The following is a 16,471-nucleotide window of genomic DNA, read 5'->3' on the forward strand; positions in this document are numbered from 1 at the left end:
GTGAGGTGGTTGGTTTTTTTGGCACGGTGATGTCGTGGAGAGGTGAATGGGACCAGCCACAAACCCTTTCTTGGGTTGATGTTTGAGGTTGATGGTCTCCAACCCAACCTTGGGTGGGTTATCCCCATGATCCCAACATGGCCATGCCAGCGTGATCCCATAGAAGCGATTCCTATGGAAAGTGAAATGTGTGATCTTCATGGTGAGCACCACCACCGCGTGCTCCTGAACTGTGACTTTGGAGAGATGATGGATGGGTGGATGCAGGAGACCAGCTTTGCCCAGAGCGATCCATGCGCCAGCTGGGTTGTTGGGAAGGGGGGAGTCATTCCGTGATCCAGAGATTCATTATCCTGTGATGCTGAGTGCTGGCACCAGGTGATGGAGGGAAATCAGGAGTTCATGATGGCCTTGGAGAAATCAACAGATCCAGAAGGTGACCATGAAATGGCATCCAGTGTCCCCTGTGCTTCCAGCGGAGCTGTGTTGTGGCACCATGGTTCCCAGAGATGATTCCTGTGGCCAACTTCACCAGCATTGCAGCTCCTGGAGTTACTGTCTATCAGGCCACCACGCTGTGGCCACCATCAGGCCTCAGGGACAGAGAATCCTTCTCACCAGCTGAGCAAGATGCTGGATTTGCTGTGCTGCTGTTGGACACCTTGGTGGCAGGAGCAGAAGCCGAGCTGCCACCTCCAGCACTTTGCAGCTCTGAGCGGGACTGGCTTTCACACAATGCCCAGTGTCCTCCTTCCCCTCCGCGGGGTCTTTGTGGGTGTCACTGACCCCTGAGGCAGCCCCCAGGCCAGTGCCTGCTGTGGAGGACAAGGGATGGACCACAGGTGAGCCTGGATTGGCCCCTTTGCACCACCCAAGGTGGCAGGAGCCACTCGGTGTCACTCATCCATGGAAGCTCCCCTGGCACAGTTTGTTGAGGCTGTTTCCCCTTGTCCTGTCCCTTTTCCCTGAGAGCAGAGCCTGACCCCCCGGCTGTCCCCTCCTGTCAGGGAGCTGTGCAGAGCCACAAGGTCCCCCCTGAGCCTCCTTTTCTCCAGGCTCAGTCCCTTTCCCAGCTCCCTCAGCCTCTCCTGGGGCTCCAGCCCCTTCCCAGCTCCATCCCCTGCCCAGGACACGCTCCAGCCCTTTAATGTCCATGTCGAGAGGGGCCCAGAGCTGGATGGTCACAGCAGCAGCGCTGCTGGAGGAGGGGACACGGGGACGTGAGCGAGGGCACGTGAGCCCGTGCAGCTGCCCATGAGTCACGGAGCAGCCCCTGGCTGTGCCACCCCGTGCCAGGCCCTGCCAGCACCCTGCAGTGAGATACCCCCTCCCTGCTGCCTCACTGTCCCCACACTGTGTCCCTACAGCGTTAATGCTCCATTTTCCAGCTTCCAGCACCCCTTTGTGCAGGGAGGAGCCCAGGGCTCCCCACACCCTCCCTTTACACCCCCTCACCTCGCGGGTGCTGTTCCATCCCAGGGGTCACATCCCACTGCCAGTGGGGAGGGGGCCACGGAGGGGCTCCCCCGCCGCCTCGCTCCTCATCTCAGGGATCCGGGACACCCGAAACCTGTAGGAGAGGGTCACTTCAGCCTGTCCCTGCCCTGCAGAGGGGACACACACGGGGGGGGCTGTCCCTGCTTACCTGCCGATGGAGAGGATGGTCACCTCGCTGGGATGAGCTCCGGGTTTGGGAGCTTTGGTGGCACTGAGTGATGGCAGCACCTCGGGCCACTTCTGGCTGCAGCGGGCACACGGGGCCGGTCCCTGCACCGTGTGCAGGTGCTGCTGGTGGTGGCAGGCAGGGAGAAACTGAGGCAGGAGGTGCAGCCTGGGGAGGGGAGAAATGCCATCAGCGTGGGGGTCATCCCACCATGGGGGGTCCTCAGTGCAGCCTGAGGGGACCCTTACTTATTGAGGGGAGCACAGCTCGGTGGCATCAGCTGCTGCCTCTGATGCTCCTTCAGCAGCTCCTCCAGCGCCGCTGCGTTTTCTGTGTGTGGGAGGACACCAAGGAGTTGGGGGTCACGGGGCTCTGGCCCAGGTCACCCCCTCCTCCCCTTCCCAGCGACCCCCCGACCTTTCTTCTCGGTGATCAGCCGCACCAGCACCCCGATGGTGTCCTCATTGGCATCCTCCAGCTGGTAGATGGAGCTGGGACCTGGAAGCAGAAGTTGGGAAGTGAGGGAAAACTCGGTGATGGGGGATAAAGCACGCCAGGGACAAACAAGGTGCCCTGCGACAAGGAGGACAAGAAACCATGGGAATGGGCTGAGCAAGATGTGGGATCACCAAAGCTGTCATGGCACAACCAGGGCTCACCGGTGCCACCGTGCTGGGGCTCCTTGCTGGCGGTGCAGTGATAACCCCTCTTCTTCAGCAGGTTGCAGACCAGGATTCCCAACAATCCCATGGCACAGAAAACCGGGACAATGGTCAGCACGGCTGCCTGTGCTGCTGCTGCCTCCTCCTCCTCTTCCTCACCCAGCAGGGTCACCCGTGTCCCGTTGGTTCCTGGTGCCCTGCCAGGCATTCCGGGGCTGCGGGCTCGCCGCCGGCCTGCGGGGAGGCACAGGATCAGCCTCAGAAAGGGGCTTTGTTGGGATTAAATCCCATTTCCCCAGGAGCCCTGCACCAGGCTGGGACCCCAGGGAAGCAGAAGCTGCTTGTGTCCTGAGCAGAGGTGTCCTCAGCTGCCACATCCCAGCAGGACATCCCCAAGGAGGACACACCCTGTGGCGTCCCCGGGCCGAGGGCCGGCACAAGCTCCTCCATCACCCCCGGCCCCGGGGTGAAACCTCCGGCCGCAGCACCCACCTGGGCACCCCGGGGTGCTGCGGGGAGCAGCGGCGCAGGGCAGGCACCGGCCCCGGGGCTCCCTCTCCCCTCCAGGGCTGTGAAACCTGCGGGGTGGGAGGGGAGGGTCAGGACACGGCCCCCGAGCCCGGCGGGGCTGCGGCTCAGCGTCCCCCGGCTGGGCTCACCCCGGCAGGCAGGCTCCGCACCGGCTGTCGCTCGCCGCTGTCCCCGCCGCCACCAGGACCCTGTTCCCGGCCCGGCACTGGGTGTGAGCGGCGCAGGACGCGTCCCCCAGAGAGAAGGTGCCGGGGGGACAAGCTCGGCACGCCGCCGCTGGATCCTGCGGGGAGGGAAAGGCGGGTGAGCGAAGGGCGGGTCCCTCCGGCTGGAGGTGCCGCAGGCAGGCACGGCTTACCCCGGTGGGCTCCTCTCCGGGCGGGCATCCCGCTGTCCCCTGCTCCGGGGCGCTGCAGCTCCCGGCCCCCTGGGCGGGTCTGCTCAGCACCTGCGGGAGGAGCAGAGCGCTCAGCGCCGGCTGCTGAGGCTCCCCCGCCGGCTGGCTCCGCTGGCAGATGCCACCCTGTCACGGGTGATGCCATCGCTTGCCGCACGGCCAGCGGACGGCCTCCTCCAGTGGGGTGAGGGATGAGAACTCACTGGATGCACCATGACGGATGGCAAACCCATCCCCATGTCCCATACGGCCATGGGTGGTGTTTGAGCATCAGAGAAGCAGAGGGATGGGATGGGAGAGACGAGAGGCCATACTCACCCCTAGGACGGTGACAAGCCACCAGTGCATCCCGCTCCTCTTCATCACCCGGGGAGACCTGCCCAAGGGGAGCACCAGAGTCATCATCCAGGGATAATCCCTCTGGAAAAGTTATTTGGGAGCCCCTTTTCCCCCTTCTGGGATGCTGCAAGGCATCTGCCTAAATATCCCTACGGCGGCAGTCCTGAACCATCCCCCAGAAATGTTTTCTAGAGTTTTTTATGGAATGCCCAGCATCACCCTGCCCTTGGAGATTCCAGCTCCATCCCAAACTGGAAAGGGACCAACCTCAGCGGCGGAGTCACACCATTCATGCAAGGAGCAGATGATGCTAAACAAAGTTAAAGAAAGGTTTTTCCTGCTCCGGAGGAAATCCTTTTGCATCTGTCACAAGGAAATGAAGTCACTAAAAAAAAATTAAAGAATATTTTTAAATAAAAGCTCAAACAAAACAAGAGGTGTTTCGCAGAGTTTCATCCTCTCTCTTCAGGGTCAGCAATTGGTTGTTAAAATTAAAATCTATGCTGACAGCATAGGGCAAGGAAGGAAAAAATAAATAATAACCCAAACCCGGATCCAGCCTCCACATGGAAATCCTGCTGCCTGCATGGAAATCCTGCCACCCACATGGAAATCCTACCACCCGCATGGAAATTCCCCCCCGGTCGTCACGGTCCTGTGAGAGCCCCAGCAGAGCTTCATTACAGCCTGTGCCTGATGAGTTTCTCCTAATTAGTGACCAGCATCACTCCGAGATGCAGCTAATTACATGTGAGGGGTCCCGGGGGTGAGCAGGGCTGAGCCGGGTGTTTCTAGGATGCGGGTTGGGACACGATAGCAGAACCCAAAAGGAGCATCCTCTGTACTCCAGTTCCCTCCAGTAGCTCCCAGTACAGGAGCACTCCTTCAGGGAGCTGGCATGGAGCTGGCCAGCCCAGCTCCTGAATCCCCCTGGGATGTGCCCCTCGAGTACCAAGGGATGGTGATCCCCAGGCAAGCTCTCCACCCTATAATCCAATAAATCTCGAGTTTAAACCTAACGTGAAGCATTTTAATTCTCTGGGGCTGTGCAATTCAAGCACTTTAGGGACACACCGAGATGTCTGGGGACATCTCTGCTGGAGAAGAAATGGCCTCAGGAGGGGCCAGGAAGATGCCACCCTGCCTGAGGGACCACGAGCATCTCAGCTCACCAGAGCATTCCAGATCATGATAACTGGATCTAAACACCACCAGGAGCAGGGGTAAAGCTGATTTGAGGCCAAGCTTAATCCAAGGATTAAGGACATCCCTCATGAACAGAACGCTGCCATAGGGGTGCAGGGGCCAGAGGGTGCCAGCTCCTGGTTGGCACTGGAGCTCTGCCCAGGACTCAGCACCCGATTTTTGGGGGCAGCTTGAGGCCATCCCAAGGGGAGATGGGGTATGCAGGCACAAATCCCCAGCTGGTGACGCTGGGAAGCCCAACTGCCCTGACACATTCCTAAAACCGACAGAATTTGCCCCTCCAAGAACCAGAGGAAACCAAAAAATAACCCCACCAGTGCCAGACCTGGCTGCTTTTGGGGACACTCCAAGCTCCACCAGCCCCGGGCCCCACCTGACTGGCGCATCAATGCCAATACACCGCAAGAGGCGACTCGGTTTTGGAAACCTCCCCTAATCCCTCGGGATCACATGAGCACTTTATTCCCAGCCGTCCTCAGCACAACCCGTAACCTAAAACTGCCCGCTGGGATTCCAGCGAGGGCTTCCCCTCCCTGTGGGGGAACCGGGTTTCAGCCGATGGCTCCCGCAGACAAACAGAGGGAAAAAGGAGCAACTGTTCGGAAAAACTTTGGGGAACAGCTGCTGGAGACAGTTTTGGACAAGGAGGGGATTGTCCGGCAGATGGAGCGAAACTCGGCATTACCGCAGCCCCGGGCCCCATCGGAGCTGTGGGAACAGTCGAGCCGCTACAGAATTCCAGCGTTCAAGTCAAATGATCCCGGGGAAGCGCTGCGATGGCGCCCAGCCCCGGCAGCGGCACGTCCCGGCCCCGTTCCGGGGTGCAGCCCCGCGCCGCAGCATCCGCAGCATCTCCGGCCCTTTGGCCCGGAGCCCTGGGATTTTCCAGCTCCGAAAAAAAAAAAAAGAAAAAAAAAAAAAAAATCCGACAGGGCTTCTACCTCTTTTCCCAGGCAGCTGCTGCTGAGTATTCCTTAACCTACTTTTTCTCCTCTCCACCCTTTATTTTAACCTACTTTGGCGCTGCAGCAGCCGCAGCCTCCCGGACCCGCCGGGCTCTCCCCAGCGCACCCCACTCCAGGCGGAGCTCCCCCAAAGCCCGGCTTTAGCGATAAGGCCAAGACAAAAACACCGCCCACCTTCTTTAGCTCAAAGCGGGGGTCGAGCATCCCAAAAAGCACCAGATCCCCCCTCTTTGCACGCCGCAAAACTGCAGAAATCCCGACCCCAGACCCCCTCCCCACGGGGGAATAACCCTTTAAGGGGAGATAACCCGAGCCCCCCCGGGCTGGGGCGGTGTCCCTGTGCCCGGGGTGTCCCCTACCTGTCCCCACCGCGGAGCCCCCAGACTCCCCCCGGGGCCGCCCCGTCGGTCGCGCCTCCTCCTTATGAATGAACCCGCGGGAGCGCGGCTGCACAGACCCCGCCCCGTCCCGTGACGTCACACACAGAGGCCACGCCCATCTGCTGCCTGACCACGCCCCCGCGGGCCCCACGGCACCGCCACCTCCCGGCCGCGGCGGGGACTGCGGGAATCGCGGGGGGGATTTGGGATGGGCTTTATCCCACCCTCGGGGCGGGCTGGGGGGAAACGGGAACAACCAGATCAGGGTGGGCTTTACCTGCCCAGCAGGAATTAAAAAAAAAAAAAGTGAGGTTTTTTTTCTCCCTCCTGTAGGCTCAGAGGGGACACCCATGAGTGTTGCTTTCTTACCCGCTTTCCTACCTATCCTGCAGTACACCATGCCTTGTCCTCTTCCCTAGGAGACAGTTTTCCCACAGCGGGACATCTGGTTATCGTCAGACCTGGTGTTCCCTCTACTTCCCTCGGTTTTCCCCAGGAAAACCCAGTTTTGGGTTTTCCCAAACTCCCTGTTTGTCCACCCAGCGAATGTCACATCCCCATGCTCTGGGGCACAAGGGCTGGACACCCTGATATCCCCCTCAGGGTTATCCAGGACAGAATAACTGCACCCCAGTGGTGGAAAAGGTTTCTTCTTCCCCACCGGAGACTTCACCACCAGTGGCACCAGTGGGTGACATTCCCAGTGACACCAGTGGGTGGTAGAAGCTGTGCCCGTCCTCACCCTGTCCCCGCCACCCCATCCCGAGGTGAAGGATGAGACCACGCTGGGATCATTCTGGCACGGGTGACCTTTAATAACAAAGAGCCCCCAAGTGACCGAAATCCACCCCCCCCCCTCCTTTCCCAAAATATCCTCATCATCCCAATTATAGCACACACCCACTGGCCCTGCTGACGGACAGACGGATGGTTCCATGTGGGATGGCAGCATTCCTCTCACTCAACCAGCTGTGTGGGATTGGGGACACCCTGATTCATCTCTGCCACCACGGTTGTCACGTCTCCCATGGGGACAACAGGGTAGTCCAATCTGGGAGCACTCATCTCGCCTGGATCCTGAGGTGAAAGCAGGAAAACGGCGAGGAAAAGGGCAAATAGGGGAGGGTTGGTCCAGCACAGTCTCACTTTTTGGGTCCCCCACACTGCCACCCCATTTTAAGGGTGGGGGGACAGCCCTCGTGGCTGTCAGGGAACACAAAGATGACTGTTCTCATCTAGAGATCCTTCAAATGGCAGCAGCGCCTTCATCCCACTTCCCAGGCTGCAAAATCCCACTGGGAATCACAGAGAAGGAGTGGGGGGGACTCAAATTTCCTTCCCTCCTCCCCCGCATCAGCGGCCCCCCTCCACCAGCGTGGTCCAGCTCCACTAGCGCGGTCAGGCTCTCCCTCGGGACGATGAACCGGCAAGTTTTAACCCCTCAGCTCCGGAGCAGAGGGACTGGCGGTGCTGTGACGACGCCCCTGAGGCCCGCAACCCCCCAAATAAATAAGGATGTTTATATATATATAATATATATATATATATTTAAAACAAACGAACAAACGAACAGAGCTATCTGGGTGCTGGCGATGGAGCGAGCGGGTTAGCGGGAGGCCCGGGCCGGGGGGGACACCGCGGGCGGATTGTCCCTGGGGTGGTCCCGCGGCGTGGCCGGGGGTCCCGGAGGCCGGGGGGGGTGACAAGCCCGCGCCCCCCCGCCCCGTGAAGCAGGCACACACAAAACCGGAGAGCAAGGCAGGTTCCTGGCTGTCGGGCATCCTCCGGCCGGTCCCCGGGGATGCTCGGTAACGTCCTCCTCCGCAGCGCCTTCCCAAGCGAACCCCCGCCCCCTCCCCATCTTCTGGAGGCCCCCGAAGCGCTGTGTGTCCCCCGCCCCCGAGTCCAGTGCGGCGGCCGGGGGGACGGCGGGGGGACCGGGGCTCATCCCCCCCAACCCCGAGCACACAGAGAGCAGCCGGGCTGGAGATGAGAGGCGCTGGGGCGGGGGGCGGTGGGCAGGGGGCCGGCAGCCCCCCTTGCTGCCCGTGGGGGGGTCACGCTCTCCAGAGGAGGAGGTGGTTGGTGCTGTCGTCCCGGCCCACGGTCTCGCTGCTGCTGGTCAGCCGGAAATCCTCGTAGCCGTCCCCGCCGCTGATCACCAGCATCTTGGGCTTGGACAGCCCCAGCGCGGGGCCGCGCGGGCGGGACGGGTCTCGCTTCTCGGCCTCGCTCGGCTTCTCGGCCCCTGCCAAGCGCACGGCCCCAAACGCTGTCACCCGCGTACCCACAGCTTCGCTGCACACCACCAGCAGTAGCGGCACCTCAGCATCAACCCTCTGCCATTTCCCCAGGCATCGCATCCCGGCCCCGAAACACCTCCTCCCGTCCCCAAACCCCTCCCACCCCACACCGGACCCCGGAACCCATGTGTAGCTCCTCCCTCAACACCGCTAGCCCCCACCCCATCTCCTTCTCCTCCCCATCCCACCCCCGCCTCAGAGCTGGGCTGGGTGACACCGAGGGACTTTGGGTCTCCCCAGGAGATTTGGGGTTGCTCACGCTGGTAGAGGGCAGTTTAGCACCCAGTTTCCCCCACCCTTCTCTGCTAGTTTTTTCACTCTGGATTTTAACACGGCAAGAATAGAAGGGGCATCCCGACACTTCAAGGCTACTCCTGGTCCCACAGGCCAGCATTCCCAGCCCCACAAACGGCGTGCCCTGCTCCTGAGACGTGCCACGAGGGGGACGTGGCAGCCACCCCACCTACCCGTGTCCCTGGGCAGCGGGAAGAGCAGGTCAAAGCCGTCGGGCAGCTCGATGGCCGTGAGGAAGCGCACGTGGCCGGTGTGGCCCTGGGACAGCCCCACCAGCGTGGGCGCTGCCTTGGCTGACACCGACAGGGTCAGCACCACGCCGGCGCTGGTTCCGATCCACAGCAGGTCCTTGCACACCAGGAGCGCCGTGATCCGCAGGCAGGCGGCCTTGTGCTGCCGGATAATGGCATCCGAGCCTGCCGAGCATCCCGGCCATCAGCGCCTTATCCTGCCCCACATCCCCCGCAGGGATCCATCCCCAGGGGTATCTGCGGCACTTGGAACATGGGGAAAGGACCTCACAACCCCTCCCCGGCTGGTGGCATCACAACTGGGTTGATAGGACAAGGGGTGATAGCTTCCCACTGGCTGGGGGCAAGGTTAGATGGGATATTGGGAAGGAATTGTTCCCTGGGAGGGTGGGGAGCCCTGGCACAGGGTGCCCAGAGAGGCTGTGGCTGCCCCTGGATCCCTGGAAGTGCCCAAGGCCAGGCTGGACACTGGGGCTTGGAGCAGCCTGGGATAGTGGAAGGTGTCCCCGCCCATGGCAGGGGGCTGGAATGAAGTAATCTTTAAGGTCCCTTCCAACCGAAACCATTTGGAGATTCCACGGTTTTATGATTATGAGATTACCGCCCCGTTCCAACACGAGATTATCCATTTCCCCAGGGGCTGCCCTATTTCCACGTGGGATTCCGCAGCTGCCTAACACGAGCTAAAGAACTCGCACTTCCTTCCCCAAACGCAGCATCCTAAACTCCCCAGCACCGGACGCTTCAGGGCATTTCCCAGCGGCACCGGCACCCACTTGGAGAGGCGTCACTCACCGGCGAGCATCTTGTGCACCGGCGGGGTGATGTCTGCCTCTGCCAGCTGCTCGTAGGTGGTGGCGTGGTACAGCCGGACCTGGGCGCTGCCCTGCAGCGTCACCCACACGCCGCTGCCCGCGCTCACCATGCAGGTGACACTGCGCCCTCCGTCCTGCCCCACCTGGAGCGTGTGCTGCGGGGAGAGAGGGGACGGCGGTGATGCCACCGGCGCCCGCCGCGCCTCCCACCGCGTCCCCCCGCCGCCGCCCGCGCTACCTCCTGTGCCAGCGTGGTGGTGTTGAGGACGATGACTCGGTTCTGGCAGCCGCACCACAGCTTCCCCGCCACAGCCACCATCTTGGTGATGGGGCTCCCCGGTGAGCCCAGGGACAGGGACTTGGAGTTTTGGGGGTCCCAGAAACGGCCTGAGAGGGTGGGGAGAGTGGGGTGGGTAGTTAAAGTGTTCCCGAAAAAAAAGGCCAGCTCTATACGGACAATGGGGGGCGGTGGCTGAAGACAACTTTCTCCAGGTCGCCCCTCAGAGGGGACATAAACTGAACCATGGGGTTCCAGCGGCAGGCAGGGACCAGGAGAAGGATGCCCACCTCCACCTGCCTCTGAGAGTGGTGCCTCCAGCATCCCTCCAGGGATGTCCCTTTCTGTGGAAGTAGGGAAGCCACCCTGAGCATCCCTCCCCAGGGGCTGCCCAAGCCAACCTCCCACAGCCACCACTTTGGGGCCGCATTTTTGGTGTCCCAAATCCAATCTCACCCGCTTCCCGCTGGTACACGACAAGCTCCCCGTTGGCCAGTGACACAAAGACCTGATTATCCAGGTACCTGCGGGGACAAACGACCTTTGACATCCAGCTGCAGTACCCTGCTCAGCCACCCCAAAACCCCCTGCTCTGACCCCACCCGGAGCTGAAGATCCCCTTTCCCCACTTACAGGATGCACATGACGGCGGCAGCGTGCTGCATCTTCATGCTGTTCTTCCTGTTGCGGATGTTGTCCGAGGACTGGTACACGTGGATGCTGCAGGAGGAGAGCAAAGCTTGAGGCTCTCCCAGGACCGGCATCCTTCCCACGTAGGAATTCCCACCCAGGCACATACCAGCCATCCTCGGTGCCCAGCCACATGGAGCTCTGGTGGGCTTCGGGGTCCAGGCTGAGGAGGTCCTCGAGGCTGCCGCGGGTGAAGGAGCCGCGGCTGGAGCGGCGCAGGGCACGCCCATCCGTGGGGCTCTCGCCGTGCCGGGTCTGCCCGTAGGTGCCCGTGATGGGCATGAAACCAGGCTCCTGCTCCTCCTCCGAGCTCGTCGTCTCCACTGTTGCCTCCTTGCAGCTCGGGATCTCTTCATCTGTGGAGGAGGAGGAGGAGGAGGAGGAAGGAATGGCTCAGACCATGACCATCCTACACCCTCCAAAGTCATGAGGAAGAGATCACAGGTGATGTCAAGCCCAGGGGATGGCATAGGGATGCTGAGCCTCAAAACTCACAAGGTTTCACCCAACCTCCCCCCCATCTCAGTACCACACCGTTGGGCTGATGCCTCTCAACATCTTTTTCCCCAGGCTCAAAAAGCCTCCACCTGCAGATTCCCCCGATGAATACAAGGCAGAGAGGCCAAAAAAAATGGAGCTGCCCTTAATTTTGGGGCTAAAAAGTGTATTTTTCCCCAAGAAGGGGCTGGCGACGACTCACTGCCAAAGCTGGAGGAGATGGTGGAGTGGCTGGCTTGGCTCTGCAGCGTCCCAGAGGGACTGGGCGAGGACTCGTCATCCGTGTCATCGCTGTCAAAGGGCACCAGCTCCCTGTTGCCGCCGTCCACGGGCTCTGAGAGCTCCAGCGACGAGCCCGAGATGGAGATGTGCAGGCACGGCTGCGGCCCCGCGTCCTCCGGCTGCGCCACGCTCAGCTCCGCCGAGGGGCTGCCCAGCGGCTCCGCACGCTCCCTGCCGCCGCCGGGGAGGGAGGGAGGGGAGAGAAGCAGCTCCAGCATCGCCCTGCGCCCGCCGGCTCCGCGGGGCCGGGGACTGTCCTACCTATAGGTGCGCTTGAGGCCGGGCACGGAGGCGATGCAGAGGATCCTGGCGGAGCAGACCGCGATGCAGGCCTCCACCGTGGGCTCCTTGCGGATGCTCAGCAGGCAGACCTGCCCCACGTAGCCGTCGCTGTTGCAAACCCAAACCTCGTGCGAGCTCTCCGGACTGCCGTGGCTGGGAGAAGCGCAGGAGAACTGCGAGGGAGCAGGAGATTGGGTTATTCAGGAACGATGCTGGAGCTGTCAGCATCTGGTAACAAGACCACTGAGATGGAGAGGACCTGTGGGGTGCATGAACCCAGACTTTGAGTACCTGCATCCCGCTCCGCGTCTTCATGATGGGGATGGCTTTGAGGAACTCTGGGTCCAGGCAGTTTTTGCTGGAAGCTGGGAAAATCAGGTTGGGGGATCAAGAAGTGATGGAGGAAAGGGGTCTACTCCAGCAGGGTGGGGGGGATGCCAGGCCCACCACTACATCCACCTCCCCCCTCCCTGCTGTTACCCAGCTTTTTCTTGGCGTCCTCGAAGGCTTGCTCGAAGCCGAGCCGGGCGTCAGGGTTGGGGAACTCAAAGATGAAGGACTCAGTGCCATCAGCTTTGGTGGTGCTGAGCTCCACCTTGTTGGGGGGGAAGGCCATGCTGAAGGACAGGGATTGTTTCTCCGACAGCTCCCGGTGGATGGCGGCCATCAGGTCCTTGATCACGTCATCCAGGCCCTTGGGATGGGGACAACATTTGAGCTCTCAGGGATGGGCCACCACAAGCCACGTGCTTGATAACCCCCTGTCCCTCCCTTGGCATCCTTCAGCAGCTTCCCCAACATTTATGGCCACCAACCCTTCCACAGGTTCTCCCCTCTCAGTGAGGACATCCTGTGTGGTCCCACTGGGAAAGTATCTGACCAGGGCCACCATCCCCATACCTGGTGGGGGAAGCTGAGGGTCTCTGACAGCTTGCTGACTTGCCCCAGTGTGTTGAGGTCTTCATCCAGGCGGCTGATACTTTTCTGGATGCTCTCCCTGTTGGTGGCTTGCGAGGCACCTGTGTGGACACAGCATTAACCCCTCCCTCCCTGACACTACCAGCCAGGGGGAGTGATGAGTTTTGGGGTGAGATGGGACTCCAGCAGGCAGTGACAGACCTTTGACAATGTCCACATCCTCCAGGGGCAGCTTCCAGAGCAGTTTGTACTTGCTGGCGGTGTCGATCACACTGGCCGCAGTGTACCTGGGAAGTCAGGGGGGATGGCTGAGCTGCACCCACAGCCACAGCCCCCTAAAGCCAGGCCAACTGGCAGGGACACCCAGGACGTGTCCCCAGGCCTGGTGGTACTCACAGGCTCATGGAGCTGCGGCGGAGCGAGCCCGACTTGCGTTTCAGCGTGGTGCATACCAGCAGGTCCGAGAAGAGGAAGAAGGAGCGGTCCTTCTTCCCACCCACTGCCTTCTGTGGGGCAGGGGAGACACCAGGGGGTTAATGACCATCCCTCCTCGGGGCCAGTGCTGGGAGAGGGCCCTGCCTCAGCTTCCCCATGTGCTGTCTTGCCCATCCGTCTGTTCCATCCATCCATCCATCCATCCATCCATCCATCCATCCATCCATCCACCCACCCATAGCCTCCCATGGGCACACAGGTGCCCCATGATCCAGTCACAGCCTCCCACTGCCCCACCCAGCATGTGGCCCCTGCTCTTACCACTTCCACGACCATCTCCTGGCGCAGGAACCTGCGGAGCGGAGCCTGGAGCTGTAGGGACAAGGAGACCCGTGGGTGAGAAGCTCTGTGGCCTTCATCCCTGCCCCTACATCCCCCAGCTCAGAACTGGGACCCCAGTCCCTTCCCAAACCCCCAGGAGCCCACCTAGGCCAAAGGATGATGGGGAAAGCTGGGCCTGGAGGAGAAAACAAGTGCCCCAGCCTGGAGTGACCCAGAAAGAGCAGAAACGAGGACATTTAGTGGAGAAGGACAGAGTGACCCCATCTAAGGCCCCCCACACGTACGTCCTCCATCCCTTCGATGTGGGACTCGATCTCCTGCACGATCCGGGCGTTCCTCTCCACCTCCTCCGCGCTCTTCATGCCCTTGTTGATCCTCTCGGCCACTTGCTTGATGTTGCGCTGGGCGTCGATGAGGAAAGGGTGGTCGGGGTGGTCCTCTGGCGTGTGCTTCAGCAAGTCCTGCCACGGGGACAGAGCCGGACTGCCACCTCTGCCAACCCCTGGACACTGGGAGTGTCATTGCCCCAGCCCCTCCCAGGCTGCTCTGGCTGCTGGGGATAGATCCAGCCCCAAGGAGGGGGTGGAGAGGTCCAGCAGAAAGGCTGAGGGTAAGGGGACTGCAGCAGGTGGACTGTGACCATCAGAGTGACCATCTCCAGGAGGGCAGAGCCATGTGCACACCTGGGGACATCAGCTTTGTGACAAGGGGTGGGAAAAGGGGTCAGGAGACACCTGAGAGCCCTGAAAGCTGTGTGGAGGTGAGGAGGAGCCATAGCCTTCCCCACTGCTGGTGTGACACTGCCACCCCGGTGTCACCCACCTTCACCAGCAGCTCGTATCGCGGGATCCTCTGCACCGGCTTGATCATCAGGTCGGACAGGGCCTGCTTCTCCTTGTTCTCCCGCATGCTTTGCTGCAAGACACCCATGAGGGACAAGGATGAGCCCCTTGCTGGGACACAGCAGGGGCACAGCCTCTGTGCTCCCAACCCAGGAGCACCCATTTTGCTTTGGGATCACTTCCTTCCACACCATCTGGAGTGGTTCTGGTTCATCCCAACGACCCTCTTTGCAACAAAACCAAGAAGGTAGGGGGAAAATTCCCAGTCTGGTGATAAATTTACTCCCATTAATTTATTAAATTAATAAATTTACTCCCATTAACTCTCATCCTGCTTAGATCATGGCCAGGATCTATGGAGACAGGAACCAGGACCCACCTCCAGGAACTTCATGAAAGCCGGCCGGGCTTCCTTGGCGATCCTGACGGCATCCTTGGCATTGAGGAAGTTATCAATGTAGGCAGAGTAAATGTTCACCAGCACATCCTTGGAGAACTGGGAGGGAAAAACAGGACTAGATCCAGCATGGATCATGGGCATACTGGGAGAGCCTGGAAGAAGCTGCCCCAAGGGTTAACTCTGGCTCTGGGCTGGTGCAGGGAGGGCTCACCCGCTGTCCGCCCACCTCGATTTTTCAGCCCTGACGTTTGTGCTCCCAAGGCAGAAACGCTGCAGAGCCAGCCGGGAGCAGCAGCTCCCACCCTTATGCTAAGCAGACAGCAGGCCTGGAGATTGTCTCCTGTTCTCCATCCCAGGCCTGCTTGGCCCATCCTTTCATCACTCCCCTGCCTCCTGCTCCGAAACCTCTGCTCTGGGGCTGTGCCCAGGAGCGGGCACACCCACATTCCTGGGGGGAACCACCCCGCCAGGACCTACCGACTGCACCAGGAGGTCGCCCACTTTCTGCTTCTCGTGCCAGTTCTGCACACAGTCGTGGATCTGCTCCAGGAACTGCTCATGGTGCTCCAGCAGCTCGGGGATCTGGTCGAAGATCTCATCCACCAGCGAAGGGTCACACAGCACGGAGTTCTCCGGCTGCTTCAGCGGCTTCATGTACCCCTGCAGGCAAGCAGAGGCACTGGGATCCATGGAGGTTTCCTCTCCCTCCCCAGCCAGTCTGGACCTCTCAGCCCATGTAAATATGGAGATGGATGACATTCTGCAGCTGGGGGTTCCTCCAGGGAATGCTGGGCTGTAGGACCCGCCAGCAGGACCAGACAGGTTTTGCAAGCCAGTCTCCCTGGTTCTCATCCCACTTAGTGAATCCCCACAGCCGTGTGGGGAGGAGGACAGGTCTGCACAAGGAACCTGCACAGCCCAGGATTCTCTGTCCCAGGGCCTTAAGAGCCATCTTTGCTTGTCATGAGCCTTCATCACCTCCATCTGCCTGACCTAGCTTGGAAATCACAGCAACACGACCCCAGGATCCAAACGCCAGGGTGTTCCTGGTGGGATTTAAGGTGTTTGGAACCAGGAGGGGCTGGACCAGAAGGGTGCATCCACTGGATCACTCCTTGGACCAAACACAGTGGCCAAAGAGCACTATTCAGGGCCAACAGGTCCTCAGCAAGGCTGGACTGGTGGCTCTGCTGTGAACCCCTACCCTCCCTCCAGAGCTGCAGAGCAGAGCAGTGCCCCTGAAATGGGAGAGATGGATTTGCAGGGGATGCAGCAGGACGTGGAATGTCTTCTCAAGCCCCTTGCCACTCCCTCAGTCTGACCAGTACAGGGTGCTGGTGGCTCTCAGGATGTGTGAAGGACCACACAGCTGAGCACAGAGGACAAGACCCATCTCTAGTGGCTTCAGACATCTCCAACCAAGCTGGTCAAGGAGGAGTCATTCCCCCAGGATCATGTTCCTCAAGCTGATGCCAGATGTCTTGTGGAGACCCATGTTAGAAGGACCAAATCCATCCTGAGGGTCCTAACCCCCTTCACCTGCTCTAAATGTGTCCAGCACCTCCAGCAGGAGCTGGGATGGGCTGTGCCGTGCATCCCGTGCTTCCCACATGGGGGAGAAGAGCATGGAGACAGCCCTTGCTGCATACACAGGGACAGCAGGCAGGGCTTGCCCATCTGACTTGGCTGGAACGATGCT

General features: G+C 60.7%; 2 protein-coding genes across 3 annotated transcripts in view; both read right to left on the minus strand.

Annotated features, from left to right (window-relative positions):
• Positions 1-1,461: 1,461 nt before the first annotated feature.
• Positions 1,462-6,149, minus strand: RELT (RELT TNF receptor). 2 transcript variants are annotated; one of them, XM_066340789.1, is made up of 10 exons: positions 6,123-6,149; positions 3,572-3,629; positions 3,215-3,304; positions 2,985-3,139; positions 2,818-2,903; positions 2,323-2,559; positions 2,081-2,161; positions 1,912-1,993; positions 1,646-1,831; positions 1,462-1,570 (listed from the first exon to the last, which is right to left on the minus strand). In XM_066340789.1, the coding sequence occupies exons 2-10, from the start codon at positions 3,614-3,616 to the stop codon at positions 1,483-1,485; spliced, it is 1,050 nt and encodes a 349-aa protein (XP_066196886.1). In that variant the 5' UTR covers positions 3,617-3,629; positions 6,123-6,149; the 3' UTR covers positions 1,462-1,482. The 2 variants fall into 2 exon arrangements, with proteins under 2 accessions (XP_066196886.1, XP_066196885.1); XM_066340788.1 differs by lacking the exon at positions 6,123-6,149 and having other exon boundaries at positions 3,572-4,081.
• Positions 6,150-6,937: 788 nt separating this feature from the next.
• The window catches only part of ARHGEF17 (Rho guanine nucleotide exchange factor 17), a 30,367-nt gene continuing 20,833 nt past the window's right edge, over positions 6,938-16,471 (minus strand). Inside the window, exons 3-21 of the mRNA XM_066340790.1 lie at positions 15,250-15,432; positions 14,752-14,868; positions 14,353-14,445; positions 13,815-13,991; positions 13,510-13,560; positions 13,150-13,259; positions 12,955-13,040; positions 12,736-12,854; positions 12,316-12,529; positions 12,127-12,200; positions 11,815-12,008; positions 11,474-11,724; positions 10,883-11,129; positions 10,717-10,803; positions 10,540-10,607; positions 10,045-10,193; positions 9,787-9,961; positions 8,914-9,156; positions 6,938-8,391 (exon numbers count right to left, since the gene is read on the minus strand). Coding sequence (XP_066196887.1) covers positions 8,201-8,391; positions 8,914-9,156; positions 9,787-9,961; positions 10,045-10,193; positions 10,540-10,607; positions 10,717-10,803; positions 10,883-11,129; positions 11,474-11,724; positions 11,815-12,008; positions 12,127-12,200; positions 12,316-12,529; positions 12,736-12,854; positions 12,955-13,040; positions 13,150-13,259; positions 13,510-13,560; positions 13,815-13,991; positions 14,353-14,445; positions 14,752-14,868; positions 15,250-15,432 — 2,829 coding nt within the window. The 3' untranslated portion in view covers positions 6,938-8,200. The remainder of the gene's footprint in view (positions 8,392-8,913; positions 9,157-9,786; positions 9,962-10,044; positions 10,194-10,539; positions 10,608-10,716; positions 10,804-10,882; positions 11,130-11,473; positions 11,725-11,814; positions 12,009-12,126; positions 12,201-12,315; positions 12,530-12,735; positions 12,855-12,954; positions 13,041-13,149; positions 13,260-13,509; positions 13,561-13,814; positions 13,992-14,352; positions 14,446-14,751; positions 14,869-15,249; positions 15,433-16,471) is intronic.

Source organism: Sylvia atricapilla, chromosome 2 (assembly GCF_009819655.1).
Source record: "Sylvia atricapilla isolate bSylAtr1 chromosome 2, bSylAtr1.pri, whole genome shotgun sequence".
NCBI lineage: Eukaryota > Metazoa > Chordata > Aves > Passeriformes > Sylviidae > Sylvia > Sylvia atricapilla.